The following is a 25,935-nucleotide window of genomic DNA, read 5'->3' on the forward strand; positions in this document are numbered from 1 at the left end:
GAAATCACACCTCTGGACTCCACACAGCACAGTGTTGATGAACCCATGTTCCAGCAATACCATAACGATCATTTATTGGACCCAAGAGACGTCCAAGCCAGCCAGGTTCATCACCAAAACCATCCCATATGTTATAGTCAAATTTCTCAGAGGCAGAAGAGCCACTATATGCTTCATTGTCAATGTCAACCATATCCTGAGCTAATATTTTTGGAGGCACACCATCAGTCCCTCCCCCACACAAACCGCACCGTCTGCCCTCCTTAATCCGTGACTTCCCAACTTTGAGCATATCCACCTTCACATTATTCACTTCTATTGCAAGCTTTTCATCATGCTTGGAATGTGAATCCTTTCCATCACAACACCCTTCAACTTCCATTTCATTTATTGGGACTCCAACAGCTTCTATGGCCTCACGTTGATCTTCTCCTTCAACAACACACGGTGCCTGCTCTTGTTCCGTCTGTTTATCATATTCTTCCTCAATCACATCATCATTTTCTTCTTCAATCACATCAACTGATTGCTCCACCGGTTGATCAACTTGTTCCAATGTTTCCCCACCATCTGCAGTTTCTGCATCTTCCACTTTCTCATCGCCAATGCACTCCTCCTCTAACTCTAAATTCTCCGCCACCTCAATTACCTTCGTGGCATCACCCTCCACAGTTTCCCTCTCATTTCCACCATCCTCCTCGCAATCCAACTGCATTAAACCATCTCCATCCTCCCCAACCACCTCCTCTTCTTCCCCCACAACTTCCTCTTTAACTTCATCCAACTCATTCTCCTCATGCTCCGAGCCATGCGTTGCTCTAACCCTCCCTGGCCTCTTCGATTTCACAACCTTGGGCCTCCCACCTTCCAACCCCTCCTCATTCTCATCATCCAACCCCACCCCCTTCCCTCCACTACTACCCCCACCCACCTCAAAAAGCTTCCTCTTCCCTTTCCTAAACCCCGACTTCCCCCTCCTCGATCTCAACCTCGCCTTCCACCCTCCCTCCATCTCCTCCTCCTCTTCCTCCTTCACATCCTTCCCAACCCTCCTCCTCCTCTTCTTCGGCGGCCCCGGCGACAAATCAAGCACAACCGGGGCCCGCCGCGCCCTGGAGCTCCTCCTGAGCTCCGATTCACCGCTCCCCGGCCCCGGCCCCGCCCCATCATCATTAACCTGAAGATGGTTCCTCTTATACACGGCTTCACTGATAGCATCAAGCCTCTTGTGCTTCTTCCGATTCCTCTGTCCGAACTGCTTCGAATCACTCGGCGACGATCGCATGACAAACAATCCAACACAACACAAATTCCAATATCCACAAACAAAAACTAACAAAATCTAATCTTTTTGGGAAAATGAGAATCAATGGATCCCTCTCTTTATCTAATTAGGTTTCCGATTCAGCTCGGATTCAGATAATAGATTCTCTATAGTGACTCACCAGGGCGTAGCTGCAAAGATCGGCTCTGGATTTAGAAACAGAGCAACTTCCGATGAATAAATAAATAAATAACTGAAACCCTAAGATAACATTCCGGCGAAGCTCCGACGAGCTTTGGGGCTTGTTTCAGACGAAGACTGGTTGTGGGTTTTGGGTTTGGGACACTCTCCTTCTCAAAGCTTCTATCTTTTTTGTGTTGCTCTGAAATTTGGTCTTGGGAGCTCCTCAGTTATAGAAACGACTAGGGCGAGAGGAGAGCTTCCGCTGTGTCTCCCCCACGCGCACCAGTAGCGCGTGCGTTCCACGGACATTATTATTTTTCAAGTTTATGTCACAAAACTAAATGGTATACACGAGTACGAGTTATGTGGGGATTATGGAGTGAGATTTAGTGCACGCGCGTGGGGAGGGAGTTGGGGGGTGGGTACCTGAGAACGGGGTTTTTGCATATTTGCTGGGGTTTTTGTTGCCTTGGTGTTGTTGCCGCCAAATATGTTGGTTTCTAATTTCTAAATAGGAGAGAGCACAAAGTGATGGGGGACGATTTGGATTTGGAATATGTAGTGAGGGGGGTTTGAAGAGCACAACGGCTCTTTTTTAGTGCCAAAATCTGTTGGAGGTTGATGCCCCTCTCTTTTTTCCTAAGTGGAGCAGGGAAATACGTACATGGATATATTCACCATTTGTGATTTTTCACTTGGGAAAGGATTCTAGAACCCTTAATGGGGTATATTTCTCCTTGTTCATAGATTTTCATCTAGGCCAGCAATTTGGGATGGTACAAACTACAAAGTACAAACATCATGCCTCGTTCATAATTATCAAGAACCTCCTTGTCCCCTCACCTAAAAATTAAAGGAAAAGTGGATCATTTAGGATTATTGTTGAAGTGAAGTACAATTAGGCGAATTGGTAGTCATTATTTCTGTTAAGTGGGGTGATCCCAAATTAGTGACTTAAGCATCAAACAAGGAAACATGAATCCACTTATTAGCATGATGATCTATATAGTTTCTTTGTTGTTTATAACGATTCGAATAAATACATACGACATCACTTTCTCTAGTGCTGAAAATTAAATCAACTTAAATCAAAATTTCGTAACACTTCTGGGCAATTCCAATGATGAGAAAGAAAGAAAAAGTATAAAAAAGGAAAGGCATTGCTCTTCATTATAATCATTCTAGCACACAATATTCACAAAGAACTTCAGCGATAAGCTAAGCTCACTCGTCCAGTCCAACAACACTTCTGTAAAGTCGGTGCTCGATTGGGAGATTTACATGCCCAGGTAGAACACATATTTGGTAATATTTTGATAACATGAAAATGAAATCTAAACACAGTTTTGAACACTATATAGAGGCATTTCATTGGTCCAGTAACAAGAAAGGTAAAAAAAAAGACTATTAATGATGAATTATTTCACTGAAGCTCTAACAACCTCGGTGCCAACAGTTACCTGATAAAATGCAAGGATCTGGCATCCTCAGATATCTTTCAGGTCTTCCAAGAGATTGCAGAACAAGAACCAGCCAGAAAGAGAACCTTGAACTGAAGAATTGTATCTTTCTCTGCTTCATCTTACAAGTTACGACTAACAGTTCTCAAAGAAATCCATCCGGAATCAACTACCTTATTCTGTTCTTGAATAGAAATTCAACCTTCTCAGGAGAATTATGATCCCTCCTTGCTGTAATCTGCACTACTGCACCATCAGAAAGCATGTGTTGCAACACCCTAGCTATGTTCTTAGAGTCATCAAACCCAAGATGGTGACTTCCCAACAGTGGCATCTGAAGTTCCTTCATCATTGTCATCATTCCTGTGGCCTGTCATCCATAACAAAGCAAAAAAAATTATGTTTTGTTTGTAATTACAACTTGGAAAAAAAAAATCAATATGAAAAACTTAGTATTGGCCAGAAAATTATTTAGTGTAAACTGTTTAATGAGACTTCAGAGTTTCATTAAATTATCCATATGTAAAAAGGAAAGTCAAGTACTCAACAGGAAAACAAAAGAGGATGCCATTTGTTTATATCCACCCTCCTTTTTCGAATTCCAGTATTTGATGTAAAAAATTAAAACTAAGTAGTCAAACATAAATCCCTCATCTTGTTTCAGTCATCCAAATGCAAGTATGCAACCAAAAACCATTCAACAGGGATTCAAAGAAACATCCTAAAAAGCTTGAAACAGAGGTGTGTTCTGGTCTAGCCTAAAGAAGAACCTAACTTGGATGCTTGACATCAGGATTTCACAAAATGGAAACATGTTTTATGCATCATTAATGTACATAAATTCGTGGTTGAAAAAAAGATTTTTAAATGGAATTACTTGATCTAGGAGACTATTGGTCATGGCTGTGATCATGATATTCACCACGAACAATAATCATAAGGGAATAGTTAACTAACTCAATACGCCGTATGTGGCCAAATTAGCACTAATCCACACACTAACCAAGTGAATATGGGCCTCACTGGGCTGGTTCTATGAAATTTTCTTCATATTTAGAGTCACCAAAAATACCAAACCAATAGTGAGCAAATAAAATAGTCACCTACACCAGTACAAAGTATAAAAAAGGCCATTGTTTAGTTAAAACTAGCCATTCTAATGTTCCATATTTAGAAACAAAAGGCAGACGGCAATTTCTTGAATCAATAAAGAAAATACAAATTGAGTGATCATTACCCTTCTCTTGTAAAAATTTAGATAGACATCTTTAAGATTGATCCATTCCATAAAATATGACGGAAGCTTCACCTTTGCCACTTTGCATTGTTCAGGAATTTTTGTTTTTATATCCCAGTTTCCACTGAAGCAACAAAGTTATATCAGTAAAATCCAGATGTTTGTGCTGCATCTCAGGTGAGTATAAGAAGACAATTTACTAACAGTTTTGCGAGAAATCATGGAGTAACTAAGCAACTTTTATATAAAGCTTCAAGGTAAAACACAACATGGTCTCATTATGAGATTTATTGGAAGACAATGCTTCTGTCCTCCATACTCAATGACAGAGCACTACCAGCATTATCTAAAATTTGAAATGAAAGCAGAACGAGTAGTTTTAATGAAGTATTAGGCAAAGAATTATTCATTCAGGAATAGAGAGATTTACCAAGTTACAAATGCTGCTTGATTAAGACACCCGCCCACCTCTTCTGCCCACAGTTGATGCTGAGTTAACCATTCTTCAAATTGTTGAAGAACATCCTTAAATGGTATAGCTGTGTCATGCCAAACACTGCAAGTCCATGTAAGTGTTACATTGATGGTTGAGTAACAGCATATAAGAAAACAAAAAATGTTGTTTTACCAACATTACTAAAATCTGAAGATGATATCGTAGTAATAAGGGTATTATATGAAATGGTTCTCAATCTAACAACGAAAATCTTGTTTGACCCTCTATGACAAAAAACAACTCTCGGCAATCACCACCACTAATTGATTACTGGCTCAGTTTCGACCTGGTTTTCTTAACTCAAATCAGCTTCTAATACTTCTTGACCTAAAGCTATTTGGCTTCAAGTCATCCCCCTGACTACAACCTTGTAGGCTTTTCTACCCAAACACTCATATCAACTACATGGTTTTATGTATCCTGTGTATTAAAGGGTTTGACTACCGATTTTCTTTTGGTCTGCATGTGATAGATGTGAAGAATAGGTGTGGTCAAATGTGAGAGATCTGAAGTTCTGACATACCGGTCAACTCCAAATTTACCATACTTCCCTTCGATATATTCATTTATCCTTTTCTCGCTCATCTCCGTTGGCCTCACAAACCTGCAAAAGAATGATAAGATCTTCAGAACAAATTAGCCAGTTAGGGAAATCATGCCTTTCAGATGAAAAAAGAAAAAGAAAAAAGAAGAAGTTACTTTTGTGCATTTACATTACAGAAAGGTATGAACTGACATAACAAAGACGAAAAAAAGAACCAAATATAGAACTCCTAGGTAAACTAAGGCACAGTAATAGATCCTTCCCCACCCATTAAATAATGTACATCAACAAGATATATATTGTTAATCAAGCGTGAAGAGCATAGAGTAGATATTTATAATTTACAAAATGTGAAGAAAGCAATTGATAGTTTACAAGTTTACATCATTCTTCTGTAAAAGGAATACCAGTGATCGCCATCTGTATAGACCCGACACGGTCATCAGTAAAGTTGTTTACTCAGATTAAGAGATGGCATATAGTAATTTATGGCTTTGAGAACTGTAAATTAAACTTAACCATAAAAAGAAACCATGAAAGTGCAAAGGTTTTTTTTCCTTAAAATTTTTAGAAATAACATTACTATTTATTATCTACAATGTCGATAACAGTAATGCACTGGCCTTCCTATACAAAGTACATGTAGAGATGTGACCAAAATAGAATTAGTAGAGGAAAGGCGGACTAGTAACTGAGTTGCGGTAAAATGTCTTGAGGGAGTGTATCAAACCTGTGAAAGAAATCCACAACATTCAAGGTTTTTGCATCAATGATTAAAACCGGAAACTCAAGAATTTCAATTTTTCCCTCCAGATCAAGCACAAGAAAATAATCTAAGTGCTGAGAGCAAATGCGATTCAACATGGAAGTAGTCACTTGAAGATCTCTGGAACAATCATGATTGAACTTCTCCATGTGGGCAGGATCCTCCATCTTCAAAACAAATCAACTCTAATGAGAATACAAGCATATGTGTACAAGAATAGAACCCATGACAAAAAGTACCAAGCCAAACGGACATAATGTCATATCAGGTCTAGTTTTAGCACTTCTATTTTTAACATTATAAAGTAAAATTCGACCATCAAACATGCATCCCTTTCCCCTTTAGTTCCTTCCTAACAGAACCAACAGACATCGAAGGAAACTGCAAGTTCCGCCCTTTCTATAATCCCAATATGCAATTACCCTAATCAATAAAAATTCAAATACCTAGCTAAAAAGTAGTGTATGTGTAACTACATTCTCCCCTCCGAATGCAACTCACGCCCTACTGGGCAGCTAGTGTGTAAAATGATGCCAATCGAAACAGTAAACATACGTGCTAAGAGCCAGCCAGAAAACGCAACAAACACAAACAGCATCATAAATCGAGACAGACTTTCTCTCAGGCATTTAATCAAACAGGTGGCATGCAACAACTTACATTACTAAAAACATCCCAAACACTCATCCAAACATCAAAACAACATGATAACTATCACATTCTCACTAAACCAATACTGGGCACAAATTTCAAGACTTCAATTTCATTTGGAGGAGGGTTAGAGCCCTACCATGGTGCACTTCCCTTGCGTGTAGTACAAGCACATGGGCCTCCACCGCTCGCCGGTCCTTCTCGGAGGCGGGAATGCCGGAGCGGACGGCTCGCCGAGTTCTTGGGAAGAAGGGAGAGAGGCGAAGGCGGTGAAGGGACGCATTGGGCGGAGTGGGCGAGAGGTTTTGATCAAGGGTCTAGTAAGAGTGGTTGAGAAGAGTAAAGGGAGCAAAGGGCGAGCTGTCACTACGGCTCTTGGGAATGCCATTCCGATTTCCTACTATGTTTTTTATCTCTCCGGGAGTTTAGAGGGAATGTGAGGTTTGGGTCGTTTAGAGATAACCGCCTCTTTGGCGGGTAATCACGGAACCAGAATTGGTTCAAGTAGGAAACCACGCCTACTTCTATACTGCCTCAACTCTAAATCGGCATGTACCTTTAAAAGGAAGAACAAAGTAAAAAAAACTGGTATAATTTGGAACAGTTATATAAATCTCGTTTTTGTGAGTTTGAACTTGTGAGTTCATCTTATAAAAAACTAAACTAAAATACGAATCTCCATCTCCTATAACAATAAAAAGAAATGAAGTTCTTAGAAATACGTATCTCTAGCTCAATTTTTAATTCAGAAACAGTGCATCAACTTTGTCCTCTATGATTGTTAAGCTTTTCTTTTCTGGTTCTTAAATTTTGCCAATGAGTTCAAAGTTGGAGCTAGATAGATTTTTTTTTCCTCTCTAAATGAAAGCTATTAGAATATAACTTGTGTGTGTGCATATGTGAACAATAAGCTTTTCCCTCGTTTCAGGTTTTTGTCAAGTTCTTTCTTGACAGGGTACAATGTGAGGATGCATATAAAATTTTACAAAACATTCTAGAATACAAGTATTTACCACAAAGAAGGCCTAGAAGTTGGATAGGAAGCTAAACTTACGTCTAGTCAATTTCCTTGTTGTTCCCATTAAAGAACCTAACATACATAGGGTACCAAAAGTACATCCCAGTAGTACAAAAATTGAGAGTTGTGCCATGCCAAACATAATATAGGAATACAAGGAAGTTCCTTGAAGTGCTTTATGCATATACTGAACTACTGGCAACTCCTAAACCAGGTCACTATACAAAAATCAGTTTAGGAAATGCACTTAAACAAGACAATTAGTTTTCTACATTTCAAATCCATCAGTCTTCATCCAGCAAGGTGAAATCCTCTATGGCGTTAGTATCAGAGGTTTGGTGCTGCATCATATCACGCAATTCTTGAATTTCAAGTGGTAGCAGTGGATCAGGAACAAATTTGTCCGCCTGCAACATCCTAGGACAACCTGACAGGAGGAGAAACATCCAATGATGAAGCTAATTCATCGAGCTAAACTGTAAAAAGTCTATTGCGGGGGAATGAAAGAGTACCTGCAATAGGGCATGGTCCACGTCCCCCCTTTGCCCGCAAGTAGTGCATAATCTCCTTTTGTTGATATATATGCTTGCAGTCAATACTGCATTAGGCGCAAAGATGCACCAACAAACGAAAAATTAGAATAAAAAGGGCTAAAAGCCTCCTCCATGTCATGGCAATATAAAAGACTTTGACAAGTAGACAGTAATTTATTCAGCAAATGCTCTGAAAAACCATATGTTTTGTATTGTGAAAACAGAGAAAGAAGCATTTGAAGTGACTTGTACAACACCTGCGAACTGGATTTTCCAAATCAGTGACATGCTTTCCACTAACAGGGCACGTGGTATTCCGGATATTGCTATCAGTACTAGTCATTACAATGTCATCCTGGTCGTCACCTGGCATTGGCTGTCCTGCATGATGAACATTCTGCAGGAAAATAACATGAACACCAACCTTTTAGAGAGAATAATTACGGCTAGTAGTTGAGATACTAGGTTCTATCAATAATAAACAGAAACAGCATTGTGGTACTTGGTAAAATACTTGGGACATCAATCAAAACCTTGGTGGAGAGAAATGCCTAATCACCAGGTCAATTGCTAGTTGGATAGTACTTGGTAGAGTAGAACAGGATATATATAAATGAAGTTCTTTATGGTGCATCATATATGTATAGGCCTTTTCAGATACAAACCTCCTTATTTATTCAAAAGGTACGGATTTCCTTAATTGACATACTTTTTTATCATATTTTCTCATCTCAACCATTCATCTTTTAGTATTATATGAGTAGATCATCTCTACAAAATTTCAACCAAATTGATAATCATTAAGGTATTCAAAACTGTGAATTACACGAACGGTTCCTGTTGAACAGATTTGGTTCGTTCATTGTAATCATATAGTTTCGATACCTTAACGATCACCAATTTAGCTGAAATTTTACAGAGATGATCATGTCATATATATCTAGATACTGGTTGGCTATGACCGAAAAGTGGTTCTATTGGCAAAATCCGTACCTTTTGAATAAATAATGATGTTTGGACCTGATAAGGACTGTATATATATAGGCATTAGGTTAGAAACCAGCAAAAAAATATGCTCTAATTTTCATTTCATCGAGGAAAAGCCATCTTTTACCAATGAGTAAAATATTGAAGATCACGGAAATGTCAATGATCTGAAATTTAAAAATTAGGGGAAAATATCGAGATCGATAAAACTTCAACAAAAACTATAGAACCTTGCACAATAAAAAGTACGTAGTTTGTATATCTGTGAGAAATGTTTATTATACCAGTTATGTAATGTATTTAAAAAAAATATGAAAAAGATATTGTTACGCTATAGGTTATATAGTATCGTATAAGGTGAATTAGTATAGATCAGGTACTTCTTGAGATTTAATTCGACGAATATTTATAATCTTTTCATTAAACAAAATAAAGTGTTTTACTAATTCTCATATCAGGGCCCTTCCAATGAGGGATCCTTTTTTTTGTTCATTTCTAGGGATAGGCCCACACCATTAGATATGTTTTTTAATGGGCTTGGATGACTGAGATTAAAACAAAAAACTTAACACTTATGTCAAACCTACACCGTTTAAAATCATTAAACATAAATCCCACATTTGGATGACTTAACAATCACCAAATTTTTTGAAAATTTGCATAAGTGATCTATTTATATAGCCCAACGAACTAAACGGTGGAGATTTGGTTTTGTGATCGAAAAGTTCGTCAAATGATCTATCGCTAGAAATGAACAAAAAAATGGATCCCTCATTGGAAAGGCCCTGTTCTCATATATAACATCAAGATAATAATAAATCTGATTAATAACTGCAAAACAAGCCAACATAAAATAATAAATAAACCATGAGATGATATTTAAGTAAGCCAATGAAAGTAATAAATAAATCATGAGATATCCTTAAATATAGGAATATGAAGATAGTTAACAATTCTTTGTGTAGCAAGGTTGGTTGTGTTGTTTGATTTCAATTTACACAACCAAGGTTCGAATCTCAATCGGCACAATTTCCTTGTTTTCTTGAATTTTGATCAGATTCTGAAGTGGGGTTTCAGTTTTGGCGTGCCCCCATTGGACTGGGCCCAGTGCGAGCGCACGGGCTGTATTGTGCCAGGGCCAATGAAATGGAGTAAACTTAGGGCACGTTTATTTACATGTAATGGAATTGAAAAGTGAGAGAATGATTGTGGCATATATAAGAGAATTCCAGCGTTTATTTACACGTAATGGAATTGGAATGGGTGTGGGTTTCCATCTCTTAATAAGAAATCGATTCTTTGACAACCCAGAATTGTAATACCAAGAGGGCCGAGGAGGTGGGATTAGGAATGGTACCATAAGGAATAAACTTTTATACCGAAAATATCCTCTTTAATTTTATTGTGCTAATAATATTGAGGAATTTGTTTAAGATGCTAATAATTTCATTTTTTTTTCTTAAAGGCTTTTATGCTAATAATATACTATTTGTGGAAGTTGTTTAATTTTTTTTATTCATAAGATTGCTTGCTTGATTTAAATATAAGGAAACCCTTTTAGTGAGGACCCTTAAGTTGAGGACTTGGTGAGGTCTTTTCGGCTTATCCCACCTTTCAATCTTATATCCACATCTTGACCGTTCAGTTTATAGGTATTTATGAGTAGATCATTTCTCCAAATTTTCAACTATATTGAAAATTGTTAAGGCATTCATAAGTGTGATTTATCAATTATGAACTTGAACGGTTCATATTTGGTTCGTCCATTAATTTGATTTAGTTTGTTATCTTAACGAACACCAATTTGGGTGAAAATTTATAGAAATGATCTACTCATATAAACCTAAAAACTGAACGGATGAGAGATGTCAAAATGTGATCGAAAATTGGGTCATTTAAACCATAAACCTAAAAATCTTCAACTAGTCCTCAACTTAAGAGTCCTCATTAGAAGGGCTCCCTTAATATTACTAAAATGTATAAAATTATGATGCCTTAATTTTGTTGTTCAACCCTTGCAACTTGCGGTTTGAGAGACACCCAAAATTCTAGTACTAGGTCCAAATGATTTTGATAAATCATGGTAGGAGAGTTTATGAAAGGACGAGATTGTAATATAACCACGTAACCTCTGTATTATTTTATTAATTTGTAACCACATGATTACAATCAATACACTGAATCGAAATAGTTCATCTGGTTTGTTTATTATACATAACTTATCAACTGAGACAACCAAAATGACAAACAAAACTAGATCAACATATAGAGAAAAAATTGTGTTGAGAGTGATTGAAAAGTGTAGTTCATTTTTTTCATGGGTATATTAGTAACTAAAATAGTAATTAATTACATTCCTATTCTAATTTCATGTTGTAAATAACAGCTCAATGGAATTGAAATCTCTACATACTATTCTATTTCGTCTCCCATTTCTTCCATCATTCATTCCTGATAAATTTCATTCCAAATAAGTAAACGTGTCATTAAATGAATCGGAAAGCCTCTTGAACAAAACACGATTCGTCTTTTTTTATATATAACCTTCTTTGTGCTCCACTAGCTATAGCAAAAGAACCTTAGTAATTAAGATGTTGTGCGACAAGATGCAGAGAACAGTCTCGTTGGCACTGTCCGAGTTTTGTTTCCTATTAATTTTCAGGCCACAACATCGTTTTCTGTTTTCTACATCTGTGTCCTCTGGTTGTAATTTCAGTTTACCCCCATCAACTTTAGGTCGATCATCATGTTAGTCCTTCTTCTTTCAATTTCATCAAAAACACCCCTCAACTTCCAATTTTCATCAGTCGCGCATGTCCAAACCTCCATCCAATTCCTCTGTCAAGTAATGACTTGATATCAAGAACAAAATTCAAATTCTGAAAGTTACCTTTCGGACCATTTTTCCCCCATATCGATACACATCTTCGTTCTCATCACAACCCCCTAACCTTTGTGATTTTGGTGGGATTGAATGTAATTTGTCTATTTTTCTTTTTTTCTTTCTTCTTGATATCAAGTTATCACTTGACAAAGGAATTGGATAGAGATTGAAGGTTTGGACATGCGCGGCTGATGAAAATTGGGAGTTGAGGGGTGTTTTTGATAAAATTGAAAGAAGAATGATTAACATGATGATCGACCTAAAGTTGATGGGGGTAAACTGAAATTAGTTCTTTTAAATATCACAAGTCTAAATGGAGGTATCTGTAACGGTGACACCACTAATATGTTCTTCCTATAGAAAATTTCATATAAGTCACATTCTGAACATTTTCTCCTACATAAGTCCACCATAACAGTTTTACTCATATAAGTCCACTTTTAAGGCTAAATCTGTTATTTTACTTTTACGATGTACCTAAAATGCCCTCCTCTCCTTTACACCAATTCTCTCTCTCTCTCTCTCTCTCTCTCTCTCTCTCTCTCTCTCTCTCTCTCTCTCTCTCTCTCTCTCTCTCTCTCTCTCTCTCTCTCGCGAACCCACTGCCATGGCGAAGCCGCCGCCGCCTCGGCGCTACTTCCGACTCAGCCTTGATTGCATCTCCGGCTCTGACGATGCCGTCGCCTTGACGATGACATCTGGATCCACCGTCGACGACTCCTTGACGACCTCCGCTTCGACCTCGACTGCATCTCCTCAACGCGCAGCCGGATCTACAAGGTCCAACCAACTCCAACGACGTCATCCACCACTTGTTCGGCGCCCGCCGCAGTTGGAAGCAGAGATTTATGCGCCTTAGTAGATCTCCCCAGTGTGTGTGGACCTTCCTCTACCTTTTTCGATCCTCTGATCAGCCCCGTCATCACTGGCCGCACCTTCTCCGATCAACCTCGTCGTCTTCTTCTCCGCACCTTCTCCTATGAGTTCGAGACGGTGACGACGAAGGTGATTCGTCGGTGAGGTACAGATATATCGAGGATCCACCGGCTGATCCAAGGGCTATGGTTTTGTGAGTATTCCGATTCATTTCTATTCTTGTTCAATCTTGATCACGCATCACTGACTGCTAATTTAGTTGTGGAATTTGATGAATCAATGGACGTAGTAGCTTTTGTAGGCGGTGGTAGTAGTTTTGTAGATGGTGGTAGTAGCTTTTGTGGCTGGTGGTAGTATTTTTGTGTTTGTCGAAAACCACACAGTAGTAGCTTTTGTAGGCTGTGGTAGTAGCTTTTGTAGGCGGTGGTAGTAGCTTTTATGGCTGGTGGTAGTAGTTTTGTGTTCATCGGAAACCTCACAGTAGTAGCTTTTGTAGGCGGTGGTAGTAGTTTTGTGGCTGGTGGTAGTAGCTTTTGTGTTCATCGGAAACCTCACAGTAGTAGCTTTTGTAGGCAGTGGTAGTAGTTTTTGTGGCTGGTGGTAGTATCGCCGGAGGTCGGCCGGAAACTCATGTAGTAGCTTTTGTAGGCGGTGGTAGTAGCTTTTGTAGCTGGTGGTAGTAGCTTTTTCAGCTGGTAGTAGTAATTTTTGTCATCGTCGGAGGTCGGCCGGAAACTTCGCCGGAAACCTCGTCGGAGGTCGGCCGGAAACCTCGTCGGAGGTCCGCTGGAAATCTCGCCGGAGGTCCGCCGGAGACTGTTCCGAAATGAGAGTGGTTGTTGACTTTTTATACTAGTGGCATTCTTGTAAATATAAAGGTGAAAATCTAATTTTTTTGTTTGATGGCAGTCTGTAATTATGTTGAACTTTAATACTTAATACAAAACTTTATTTAGACTTGGGTGGACTTATGTGGGTAAAAATGTTAAGGTGGATCTATGTGGGAAAAAATGTCTTAAAGTGGACTTATATGTAATTGGCCCTTCTTCCTATTAGTTCTCTTGGGCAATGTTTACTTCAACGGGTTGAAATGGGACTTCTCACCGGAGGTTCTGATTCTCACTATTGTTTGCATTGTATAGGTGATCTCACTAGCTTCTGAAATATTTTTCCTCTTCGGATACAATAGTATCCTTTCTGCTTTATCCCTTGTCCCTCACATTGGTGCATGCCCTGCATTTTTTTTTTTTGGCTGGTCATAGCTACCTCATGGGAAATGCAAAAATTCAAGAAGGGTAGTATTTGGAGAGTCTACATCAGCATTGCTTCCTCCGCAAGGCATTTATTAAGTTATCTAATTTGATTTAAGTTTACTAGTGTATACATAAAGAAGAATGCAGGCATATTTGCAGTCATACGTTTATAATATCAACTACTAGTAGGTTCATTTTCTTGAACATTGTCCAAAGACTAACTGATATATTTATTAGGGAATATAAAATCCACACTCCCACTTTCTATTTTTAATCATCATTTTCATAAGAAAACAAAAATTAAGTCACTAAAGTTACCATGAATAGAAAGTGGGAGTGTGGATTACAATCTGGGGAATGTGGAATTCACTTTCCTTTATTAATTGTTGTGTCTTCCAGGATCAACATTTAACTATTAGCAGATCTGCATTCTAGATTTGCAAATTTCGACTTCTAGTTGTGCATATAGCATGTCTATCTTGAAGAATTGAACCAATTGTAGGAGTAACATTTACGCAGCTTCTAATGTGCTACAACCATGGTCAAGAAGGACTTCGAGAGGTACTTGCATGAAGTCAATTCTATATTAAGAAGATTATTGTTTTGTATAAATTAATGTTAACTGCCAATTGCAAGTGCAGGTTGTTAATCTGGATAGTCTAATGCAAATTGCATAATCTAATCATTGAGTTGCTTCTTGCTAGTTCTGGCTTGAAGGCATCTTATCTGTAAGAAATACACTGCAATATAATGACTAATGTCAACTGAATAAATAGAATTTTGTACTAATTCCCAATGAGAAACATTTGTTTGTCGTGTCCTAACAGAGTTTAAACATTGTTTCATTATCTCTTTAGGAACAATATTCTAACAATTTCCAAGTATATAGAAGCTTTCGCATAATTTTTCTATGAAGAAGTAAGTGTTCTGTATATTGTCAAACGCAGTGTTCTTTCATGAATGTATAAAACTAACTACTACTAGCCAGTGCCAAAATTATAGACTATTACTCATATTGCATGCCACAATTATCCTCATGATCCACTTTGGATGTTTAGTATCAACTTGGAATTAAAGGATGTATGACAGTTACCTAATCTGGGACAATTTTAGTATAATAAGGAAAACACATACTATATATATGCTAATGTTCAACAAATCTGCATGGTAAAAAAGCAGCTAGATCATGACCTGTATCGCTTAAGCTTTTCTCCTATCCTCTGATTTATTGTTCAAGTCTGACATGAAAACTGTATGCATTACTTTACTTATTTTTGCCGTAATACTGATCAAAGTTGGAGGCCGCTCTCTGCAACACAGCTCATCTAATTTAGTTTCAGATGGCACTGATAATATTGAAGCAGTCACCCAAACTTCCCTTCTTGTTTTTGGAGGAACATATTCTTTCGAGGACTGCAGCCTACTGTATGGCTTGTTCCCATGTTCTTATACCGTTTTGGGGAAACTCTTTTTGATTGTGGGATATGTTCTTCTGTATATAATTGGAGAATCATATGTCGCTGCTGGCGGTGAGCTGATTTTTGAGGTTAATGGCTCTGTAGGAGCCAATTTGTTTCACATCCTCGGGGCCATTCCAGATGCCATCATACTTCTAGGTACAATGCTTTCCTTGATCACTTACAATCTATCATCTGCTTTTCTGCGTTCTTCGTTTAAAAAAATATATTAAAAGATAAATATTTTTTAACCAGTTGGGGGTGCAGGTTTTTTTGTGTTGTATTCCTCAAGGGGAACAATGTCTATGAAATTATATGTCAAAGATACATAATAGATATATGAGTAGGTTATAGTTGAATTTGGATGTTGATTCACAAGTCTCTTTTGTTTCCCTAGTATCCGGGCTAACTGCCAGTACAGAAACTGCTCAAAGTAAAGTTTCCATTGGAGTAGGATTGCTGGTTGGATCAACTGTTTTCTACCTTACAGCTGTGTGGGGATTGTGTGTTTATGCTGGCAAGTGTGATCTTGAGGGTAAGGAAAGCCAAGATACAACAGACACTAAAATGTTCAGCCTCTTAGGTATGTGCATCTACCTCATAAAAGGCTTCCTTGATCTACTGAATAAATGTAGATACTTCAAACTGTTATTGATATTCTATAAAATTTTGGCATTTATAGCAGTATCAATTTATGAAGAGGTTCTAATTGTGCAAGGAAATCACTATAAGAAAAATTAAAATGTATCAAATACTAACAGCAATCTGCAGTAACCTGTTCCAAAGATGCTTTAGGGAGTTGGGCAGATTATGGAGAAGTCAAAATCTTTAACTACTACTAAACATTATCCCATGATTTATTCATGGTTTTAATATTATTTGCTATTATTGGCCATGACATACACTAACAAGTCATATCTAAGTTATTTGATTTGAAATTGAAGGTTCTGGAGTGAGTACAGAAATTTGGACCATTTGTTGTTTCTCAATTACCTCAAGTTCTCCACTTAAGTTCAGGTGGCCAAGACCTTACAATTTTAATTGCGCTCATTGTCTCTGTGATACTCACTATAGCTTATTTCTTCTACGAGGTAACTGGACAGGATGAAAATTTTGATTCTGTTGACAGCCTGTTATATAGTAAACTGTTATATATAGTAAACTACTATATGTTGATTCTTAGCAATTTGCAATTGTTGGTGCAGTTCTACTGTGAACCTTTGATACAGACAAGCCGTATAAATTATGTTGAACACAAGCAAGTTATGTCCTGACTCTTAATATATTTAGATTCTTGTGCACCAGGAGAGCTCCTAACCAGCAATGGTGAACCTAATAAAGATGTTCTGGAAAGGTTAGTCATTTAATGAAAATATTTTAGTTTACTTTTATTAGTATGTTCAGTTGTAGGTGCTACATGATTTATTGATCGAACTTCATGTGATTTCACTTTGCCACTCTCCACAGGCTGTTTAAGACCCTCGATACGGATGGAAGTGGATTTGTTTCACCTGATGAAATGAGAACACTGGTTATCAAAATCCAATCTGCAGAGACTGGCTCGATTAGGAATCATGATCACTTGGATAACATTATGAAAGTATTCGATAGGTCTGGTGATAAATGCATCGATGTTACAGAGTTTATCGAGCACATATCAGTGTGGCTTAATAAGGCCAAACGTCCAAAGAATGCTTTTCATGAGCCTGGCCGTCGCTCATTTAAGTACTCGTTTAAGGGCATGCAGAAGGTATAGGATTAAGTGTTAAGAATTCAAAGTAATTACTGCTCCTAGAGATAGATTAATTATAATTAAGTTCATATGTACAGGTAATAAACCGAGAGCACTACATGTTGGTGTCTGATAAAAATAAGAGGGAGGAGGATGTTAAAAGCCCCAAGTGGATCTCCTTCAAAGCAGCAATGATGTTGTTACTTGGAACTTCTCTTGCTATTCTAGTTGCTGAACCTTTGATAGATGCTGTTGATGATTTCTCGGAAGCCACCAGCATTCCAACCTTCTTTGTATCATTCATGGTGTTGCCTTTAGCTACAAGATGTAGCGAAACATTGTCAGCAATCAAAATGGCTCGCCAGAAGACCAGAAAACAGTATCATCAACATTGTCCAAGGTGTGTGTCTGGCCTCAGCTTCATTAGTTCAAGAAGTACTAATATTAATCGTCTGATCATTAAATGTTATGTCTGAATTTATTGGTGCAGTTGTCCGTGACGGTAACATTGAATAATCTACTGTGCCTATCAGTTTTCTTGGCCATTGTTTACATCAGGGGATTGTATTGGGACTTCGGATCTGAGGTGCTGGTTCTTGTCATCGTTTGCACTGTGATGGGTGCTCTCACCATCTTCCGCACCATTTTGCCTCTTTGGACATCGGTACTAGCTGTCCTGCTTTATCCCTTGTCGCTTGCATTGGTTTACATCCTGCATTCTATTTTTGGCTGGTCATAGATCATCATTGACATCTAGAAAGATGAAAACACAGTAGTCTTTGGCTAGGCTGGATAGCTAGCTAGAACAATATACAGCATGAGTGCATTCTTGCTTCAGTTAAAGCGCTTCATTTTACCCTTTACTCATGTTCACCTCAATATTAATAAATAATCTTCTGAATGCTGTTTGGTTATACTATCAAACAAGAACTAGCTAGTATTGCAATATTGACCATATTTTGGAAATATCTGGAAAATTAATATATATGCTAACTAAATGGTACTCTTCCTTCATATTTGTCAGATCAAGACTAATTCAATGTTTGATTGGATTGTTTCCATATTTGCTGGCCAATATATAACCTGCAGCCACCAATAGCTAGGGACTACCAAAATTCTTTGGATCGACTTATTGTCTGGATTAAAAGAATGTATACTACAGTGAAGACAAAAGAGAAGAATAGAAACTCTGTGTTGATCCAATGTTATCTACACGAATGAATTGAAAGACTAGCTATATATCTTCAAAACTGCCTGCAGCCATGGCTAAAAATAGCCAGGCCAATTTGAACTGATGAAGTGCAGTAATTCCCTAAAAAGAGAAAAGAAGATGATAACAATAGATGAAGATGCCTAGAAAACGAGGATTATTCCCTATATGGTCCTTATGAGTTTTTGGTTGATATCGCATAAGTCTCGTTATTGATAGAGACTAAGCCAGAGTCACTTATGTATATGAAGTCAGATATTACATTCATGTTTTATAGTAATATGATATGAGACTTAAACCCATAGTCTAATACTTAACCTTAGGGAAGACAGGAAGAAAATATGAACAAATCCATGTGCTTGAAGCATGAAAGCCAGCAAGGTCCATATGTTGTGCCAGACGACACAAAAACCTAAAGAAAATTATGTTGCAATAATAAATCAATAAACTAGCTTAATCAGCCAAACACTACCAGTATTGTATGTAATTATCATATATAAACATAATTAATTAGTCATATGAAATGACGTTGGAGCCTGCTACTTGGGTTTTCCTTTTTTTTCTTTTTCTTTTTACTTATTTCATCATCTCTAGTTTTCGTGATTAATTTCTTCCTTAATTTTCAAGTATAAACTATAAAGTCATGGCTGCTGCTTGGGTGTTCTCTGGCTTATCTGGAATAAAGCTACAAAAAATAATAAACACCTAATCCACCAAGATCAACATAGGATCATTGACCTTATTTACGTATGCGTCTCCATTCTTCTTAATACTTTTCCACAAATCACCATAATATATATACCATTAATGAACTTTCAAAATCTGTAAAATATATACATCCTTGTCCACCTTCTCCATTAGCTATAGTTTTCGTGTTCATTTCAGCTGCAAGGAGGGAATGAACACACTCAGCAAAAATGCTGCATATTTCATTTTGGTTCTTTTTGCAGCATTATTAGTCCAAGTCAGAGGCCGTTCTTTTCGATATATTGCTACTGTTACAACAACTGCTCAATCGGTTTCAGACGGTGTTGATGATCATCATCATCATAATGTTGGATTCAACCATAGTAACGGAACGATCAGAAGCTCCTTCCAACTTCTCAAAGGAATTGAAGCCGAGTCTAACGAGACCTGTGAGCAACTGTACGGGTTCTTGCCGTGCTCGGACAGTGTTTACGGGCATGTGTTCTTGATGGTGGTGTATGAGTACTTGCTGTTCCATGGAGAGTCGTATTTGGCCGCCGGTGGTGAGCAGATCTTCAAGATTCTGGGTCCTGGTGTCTTCGGTGCCAGTGCTTTCCATGTCCTCGGCGCCCTCCCAGAGTCTTTGTTGCTTCTTGGTACGTATCAATTTTCAATAATATCTGGCTCTTTGATTTCCGGCCATGCTCGCATATATCTTCATTCATATATTCTGAAATTGAACTAGAACCGACGGATCAATACATAGTTCATCGATCATCAATTCGTTTTGTTTCAACAAAATAGAGAGAAATTTCACAAGCACTATATATACATAAAAATACGACAATGAGAAATAATGGAAATACAGCAATGAAAATTTCACAAACTCTTTAATTTGCTGGCATCACTGTGGTTTCTATTATTCCCATCAGCAAAGAAAATAGATGAAAGCATGTGGCTTCAATTATTTTGCTGTTATTGCACATATAATATTATAGACACGTTTTTTACAAATCTAAGTGTCATCACTATCTATTATCCAAGTAACCAGTGGTCTCGATCGAGTGTTAGGTACCATACAACACAGTTTTGACTTGTTGATGCATTATATATAAGGTTTGGCAAGCTTGCCTTGTGTGAGAAGCGAGGAATGCAAAGACCCTCTTTTTCAAGTCAACTGTTGTACGCCTTTGAAGATTCAACATAAATTTTCCCTCTTCTGAAAGTTTGTTTTGTTTTTTCTTATGAATTATGATGATAGTTTATTCATAATGTATACCCAGAATAAAGTTTAATCCCAAGATAACAACTTGACCATTAATAAAAACAAAAAAAACCTTGATCTTCTTCCCCTCGATCCCATACGAGCTGGTAGGAGAGCCGCCTACCCATCTGTACTAGGATCATGCTCATGTATCGCTCACTCTAACAGTAAAGATGTAAAGCCAACGAGATAACTATTCTGTGTAGGCGGCCAACAAAAAAATCAGTGTGTTAAGTTTTCGTTAGGTGATGTTTTCTCTTTTGATGATTCTGATAGGAATCAGTGTTTATTGAATTGAAAAGCAGAAAAACGTAAAGGAAAACGGAGAGAAAGCTTGAGACTACATCTTTGTATTTGTTGATTGATATGTGAACAGTACATTGAAGGATATTTATAGGTAGGGATAATAAGAAAAAGACTTAACTACCCTTTACATTGCTAACAGATTCGACTGTTGTAATATCACTAAAATGCATTCATATTGACTAAGTTTTGTAACCATATATATGTGTGTTGAACAACTTATCACAGCTTCTGGATTCTTTAACACGAAGGAGATTGCTGAAGATTATGTGTACACTGGGGTTGGATTGTTGGCTGGAACATCAATTTTGCTTCTAACAGTGCTTTGGGGGACTTGTGTAATTGTTGGCCGGCAACACTTCACAAGTTGTAATGATGCAAATTCTTCAACAGCTTTTTCATGGGAAAGAATACTTGCGTTATTGACAAGTCAGTTTTCTTAATTTCTTCTTGATTAAATTACACCCGGCCCTTTGATTATTAGTTTACCGAGCTCTGACAATTTCTCAATTTAGTACGTAGAAGCTCCGACTCCAACTTAGTTTTAGTGTTGGTTGAAATGAATGTATAAGTATTACATTGGCTCATTTCTTTCTTTCCTCTTGAATTATAGATTGCGGTATTACAATTGATATGGAGACCAGCGTCCTCGCAAGGATCATGATTTTCTCAGTGATTCCATTTCTCATAATGCAAATCCCCAATATCTTTCACTCCTCCTCTGCGGAAAACATTTTTATCTTGATTGCTCTCAGTGTTTCCATCATATTCCTATTGCTGTACTTCATTTATCAGGTACACACATTCATGACTAATATGTCAATTAACTCACTGTATTCTTTTACTATTACAAATTTGTATGAAGTACGTACTCGATCATAATCTATTTTACTATGTATAAGTACAGGTCTTCCGGCCCTGGGTTCAAAAAAGAAGATTAGAATTTGTGAAACATGGGCATTTGGTATCAGACATTTTACAGCATGTGCAAAAACATGCACTAGGGAGAATCCTCACAGTCCAAGGAGCACCTAACGTACGTGCCATACGAAGGTACTGAGGCTTCCTTTTATTTTTAGGGTATGAGATTTTGCCAAAACGTAAAAGTATATATATAAGCCCTTTTATGTATCCCAAATAGTCTGACTATATATTACAGGCTATTTGAGGAAATGGATGAAGATGGTGACAATCATATATCAATTCCTGAAGTAAAGAAACTTCTTCAGGAAATCCAATTCACATCATTGGAAAATGATGAGGACAAAGGAATAGCAGAAGTGATGCAAAAGTTTGACGTCGATAACGATGGAAAAATTAGTAAAGATGAATTTATGAATGGCTTCACAAAATGGCTTGATGTGTACAAGTCACTGCATAAAGAAAATACCGAAAGATCGTTGGAGGACATGTATCAGGTAATATTGTGCCATACCATGTATGAATTCCACATTTTAGTGTATATATATGCAAATTACATTGACATAATGCATGTCAAAGAGTGTGAAAATCTCTTTGATCGGTTTTCTGCTAAGGAAGGAACTTAGCTAACCACACCTGCAGGCTAGATTAGCTAAAGCTAATGTACTCATATTTAAGCTCCTTTGTGGCTGCGCAGGTCTTTCAACCTTGGATTCAAAATAGAAGAAAAGAACGGGAAATGAAGACAAATTTGATGTCAGAAGTATTAAGACACATCCAGGGCAATTCATCAGTTGGAGCGATTCTCACAGAGAATGGCATGCCTCATAAGGACAATATTAGAAGGTGAGATGACATGCATGAAACTCTTTTCGCAAACTGTACATACCACCGTTAGATGGATTGTTAGTTAAATATCTTTGAGAGATGGGATCAGCAATGTAATCCATACAAGCTAGTGGTATGTATATGTGTTGTTCGACATATAGGCTTTTTGTGATATGGTATATGTACTAATCACTTACTCTTTCTGTATGAAACAACAGCTTGTTTGAACAGATTGATCGTGATGGAAATAACAATATATCAGAAGCAGAACTAAGAGAACTGATCATGAACATCAAGTCTGGTAACATTCCACTTGACGTGGATGAATCAGTTAACAAATTGGTAGAAGAACTTGACACAAGCGGAGACCATATGATTAATGAGGAAGAATTCGTTACTGGTTTAACAAAATGGATGAATAAATCCCATGATTCCCAAGGTCTTCCCTCATTAGAGTCGGAGGATGATCTCTACCAAGTAAGTAAACTTAACTATCTAAAGCTTAGCTAGCATCAACATGATCTCCCAAGTTGTTAAGGAAATGATGAATTGCAAATTGTGCTCATTAGCCAGCTAGTAGATTCAACCAAAAACTTAAGCAATTAGCTAGATAGGGCTTAGCCAGGTGAATGTATATCGAGTAATACATTCAGATCAAGCTACATAACACATTCAACTATGATATGGAAGTTTAATTATCAAAAAATAATGATTTTGCAGAGAACTTGGGATGCAACAGATAAGTTGGTGGATGAAGAGACTAGCAGCGGTAGACCTGTTGACAAGTCATTATGGGGTTGGTTCAAAGCCATTTCATATATGGTGATCGGGTTTGTTGTACTAGCAGTTCTAGCAGAACCTCTCATAGATAATGTTCAGGACTTCTCCACAGCTGCAGGAATACCTTCTTTCTTCGTAGCATTCGTGCTTGTCCCGTTAGCAACCAATGCTAGACAAGCAGCTTCAGCAATCAGTGCAGCAAGTCGCCAAACACCAAGAACCACAGATTTGACATTTTCAGAGGTAATTTCCTTACTTCACATGTTATTATTCACACTCTCAGTTTGTCGTTCTGCGCTTTTAAACATTGCATGGCATACATTACCTCGATTGAAATGTCTGCATTGTCATATACAGACTAATTGGTTCTTTGGATGCAGATTTATGGTGGGGTTTTTATGAACAATGTGCTGGGATTTTCTGTGCTTCTGGCCATAATTTATGTTCGTGAAATGACATGGGAATTCTCTGCAGAAGTGTTAGTGGTTCTGATAGTCTGCCTTGTGGTAGGTCTCATTGCAAGTGTGAGATCGACCTTTCCTCTCTGGACAGCATTCGTTGCCTTCTTGCTCTACCCACTATCATTGCTTCTAGTCTATATTCTCAATGATGTCATCGGTTATACCTAAATACTGAAACTCTCTCTTGAGTTGAGAAATATTATTTTGTACTTAATAGGCTCATTTGGCACCAATTTTGCCATTCTTTGTAGGATTAGATTAAGTAAATAATGTATTCCGATCGAATTTTTTTTTTTTATCATCTATTTTCTTGTTGGTTCTCCTTTCGATTCTTATTGTCTCACATTTAAGAAATAAATCATTGCGCCCAAACTTTAATAATTTTTCAATTACTACATACATGAAATAGCATACATTTTTAGGATCTACGAAATACTTGTTGTGCTATTCAAATAACATGCAACAAGGAAAATGAAAATGAAAACTAATCTTATTTTCCATTGATGAGTATCTATATCTTAATGTAGTTACTCGTTTATCAGCTTGATTGATATTCTCAAAAATTAACAAATTTCAATTTTAGCAATACTTTAGCAATATTACCAGTAGATTTTTTTTTTTTTTTGAACAGGATACCGGAGATATATCTAAAACACACTTAAACTATACTTGGGCCAAAAGGGACCCAACACACATTTATAAAAGGACAAAGAAACACAGTGATCCCTTCAGAACAAAAGGAACACAATATATAGCAACATTTTGGAGTCCAATTTGGTCCAGAAAAACCCATTTCTAAGCCCAAGTCCAAACACTCAACATTCCTCGGTTTACTGCCACCGCTGTGTGTTTAGAAAGAAGAGACGCCTCATTGCATCTACCAGGTAATGTTTCTTAAACCCCAACTGTCTTCTTCCTTCATAATTCTACAAACCATTCTAACTTTCTGGAGTTTACTTTATTTTTCTGTGAATTGGGGACTCTTTTCTTCAGTTTCATGCTTTAACCATTTTCAAGTATTAAGGTTAGAGTGAATAGAGTAGGGCTGGCAATTTAGACCCTGGCGAAACCAACCAACCATGTACCAACCGTACCAAGCAAATTGGTATGCCAAGTAGTTGGTAACCGAGTTTTCGGTACAGTAGTACCGTACCAAGTTTGAGGAGTCGGTTGGTACATGGTACAAGTTTTCCTAAAATACAGTATACCGTGTACCAACCGAGTTATATTAAAAATAATAAAAAAATAATTAAAACTATTAATCCAAGCCGTTGATATGTGGAGATGAATCTCCATCGTTGATCTAACCCTAAGTTCCTAATTCTTCTCTCACTTCTCTCAGTCTCTGCTCTCTATTCTCTCAGTCTCTTGATTCGGCACCTCGACTCGGCACATGGCAGCACCTCACACCTCCGCCACCTCTACTGGGCAGCACCTCATGCCTCCGCCACCTCACCTCACACCTCCACCACCTCGACTTCACAGCACCTCCGCCACCTCGCTTCGAGAACTGGGCAGCACCTCGCCTCTCTCGCCGTCAACCTCGCCTCTCTCAGTCTCTCGATTCGACACCTCGACTCGGCACTCAGCAGCACCTCGCACCTCCGCCACCTCACCTCACACCTCCACCACCTCGACTTCACAGCACCTTCGCCACCTCGCTTCGAGAACTGGGCAGCACCTCGCCTCTCTCGCAATCGACTCGGCAGCACCAAGGGCAGCGCCTCGACTCGGCAGCGCCAAGGGCAGCTCCTCGACTCTCCGACGAAGAAGCCATCGGCTCCGTTCAAGAAGCCTTTCGCCAAGCCTTGTTCGAGACTTGTTCCTCCACAGACAACCTATCTTTCTTCACTCTCAGGTACATCTCAACCTGTTGCCATTCAAAGATTCAAACTTTCAGTTGTTTATTTGATTTGATTCTCATTTTTTTTGTTTTATGCTGCTTTTGGGTGAGATAGGTTTCAAACACCAAAATACGATTGCTTTTGGGAAATGGGTATTCAGGGAATCGTCGATACAGTGTCTTCAATGAGTTCTCGAAGCAAGTCAAGGAGGAAACTAATAAGTACTTCCTATTCCCTCTCACTATATCTTGCATTTGTAATGTTGATTTGGGTGTGTGTAGTTGAGGTCAAGGTAA

General features: G+C 37.9%; 2 protein-coding genes and 1 pseudogene across 4 annotated transcripts in view; 1 reads left to right on the forward strand and 2 right to left on the reverse strand.

The window, feature by feature from the left end:
* The window catches only part of LOC101292394, a 1,325,780-nt pseudogene that overhangs the window by 618,141 nt on the left and 681,704 nt on the right, over nt 1-25,935 (forward strand). Inside the window, exons 109-123 of the transcript XR_184374.1 lie at nt 16,007-16,192; nt 16,915-16,963; nt 17,077-17,359; nt 17,440-17,741; nt 17,900-17,961; nt 19,502-19,894; nt 21,034-21,234; nt 21,419-21,600; nt 21,713-21,858; nt 21,965-22,223; nt 22,424-22,572; nt 22,773-23,031; nt 23,275-23,577; nt 23,715-23,856; nt 25,138-25,653. The product of XR_184374.1 is annotated as an uncharacterized LOC101292394 (transcript). The remainder of the gene's footprint in view (nt 1-16,006; nt 16,193-16,914; nt 16,964-17,076; nt 17,360-17,439; nt 17,742-17,899; nt 17,962-19,501; nt 19,895-21,033; nt 21,235-21,418; nt 21,601-21,712; nt 21,859-21,964; nt 22,224-22,423; nt 22,573-22,772; nt 23,032-23,274; nt 23,578-23,714; nt 23,857-25,137; nt 25,654-25,935) is intronic.
* LOC101306605 (uncharacterized exonuclease domain-containing protein At3g15140-like) lies at nt 2,769-6,865 on the reverse strand. Of its 2 annotated transcripts, XM_004294096.1 has the most exons (5): nt 6,741-6,865; nt 5,915-6,117; nt 5,164-5,244; nt 4,575-4,700; nt 3,078-3,277 (listed from the first exon to the last, which is right to left on the reverse strand). In XM_004294096.1, exons 1-5 carry the CDS (start codon nt 6,774-6,776, stop codon nt 3,265-3,267), a joined length of 459 nt encoding a protein of 152 aa, XP_004294144.1. In that variant the 5' UTR covers nt 6,777-6,865; the 3' UTR covers nt 3,078-3,264. The 2 variants fall into 2 exon arrangements, with proteins under 2 accessions (XP_004294143.1, XP_004294144.1); XM_004294095.1 differs by lacking the exons at nt 5,915-6,117; nt 6,741-6,865 and adding an exon at nt 4,145-4,268 and having other exon boundaries at nt 2,769-3,277; nt 5,164-5,247.
* Nucleotides 7,554-8,555, reverse strand: LOC101309429 (E3 SUMO-protein ligase MMS21-like). Its single transcript, XM_004294105.1, has 3 exons — nt 8,410-8,555; nt 8,132-8,217; nt 7,554-8,046 (listed from the first exon to the last, which is right to left on the reverse strand). Exons 1-3 carry the CDS (start codon nt 8,523-8,525, stop codon nt 7,904-7,906), a joined length of 345 nt encoding a protein of 114 aa, XP_004294153.1. The 5' UTR covers nt 8,526-8,555; the 3' UTR covers nt 7,554-7,903.

The sequence above is a fragment of the Fragaria vesca genome, linkage group LG3 (assembly GCF_000184155.1).
Source record: "Fragaria vesca subsp. vesca linkage group LG3, FraVesHawaii_1.0, whole genome shotgun sequence".
Classification (NCBI taxonomy): domain Eukaryota; kingdom Viridiplantae; phylum Streptophyta; class Magnoliopsida; order Rosales; family Rosaceae; genus Fragaria; species Fragaria vesca.

Coding starts and splice junctions, on each gene's coding strand:
- LOC101306605 (XM_004294095.1), bottom strand. CDS start 5,225: ATGAGCGAGAAAAGGATAAATGAATATATCGAAGGGAAGTATGGTAAA. Junction 4,269..4,574: donor CAAGCAGCATTTGTAACTTG/GTAAATCTCTCT, acceptor TTGTTGCTTCAG/TGGAAACTGGGATATAAAAA. Junction 3,278..4,144: donor TAAATTTTTACAAGAGAAGG/GTAATGATCACT, acceptor TATGGATGACAG/GCCACAGGAATGATGACAAT.
- LOC101309429 (XM_004294105.1), bottom strand. CDS start 8,525: ATGCCAGGTGACGACCAGGATGACATTGTAATGACTAGTACTGATAGC. Junction 8,218..8,409: donor TTGGAAAATCCAGTTCGCAG/GTGTTGTACAAG, acceptor CGCCTAATGCAG/TATTGACTGCAAGCATATAT. Junction 8,047..8,131: donor TGGACCATGCCCTATTGCAG/GTACTCTTTCAT, acceptor TCCTCCTGTCAG/GTTGTCCTAGGATGTTGCAG.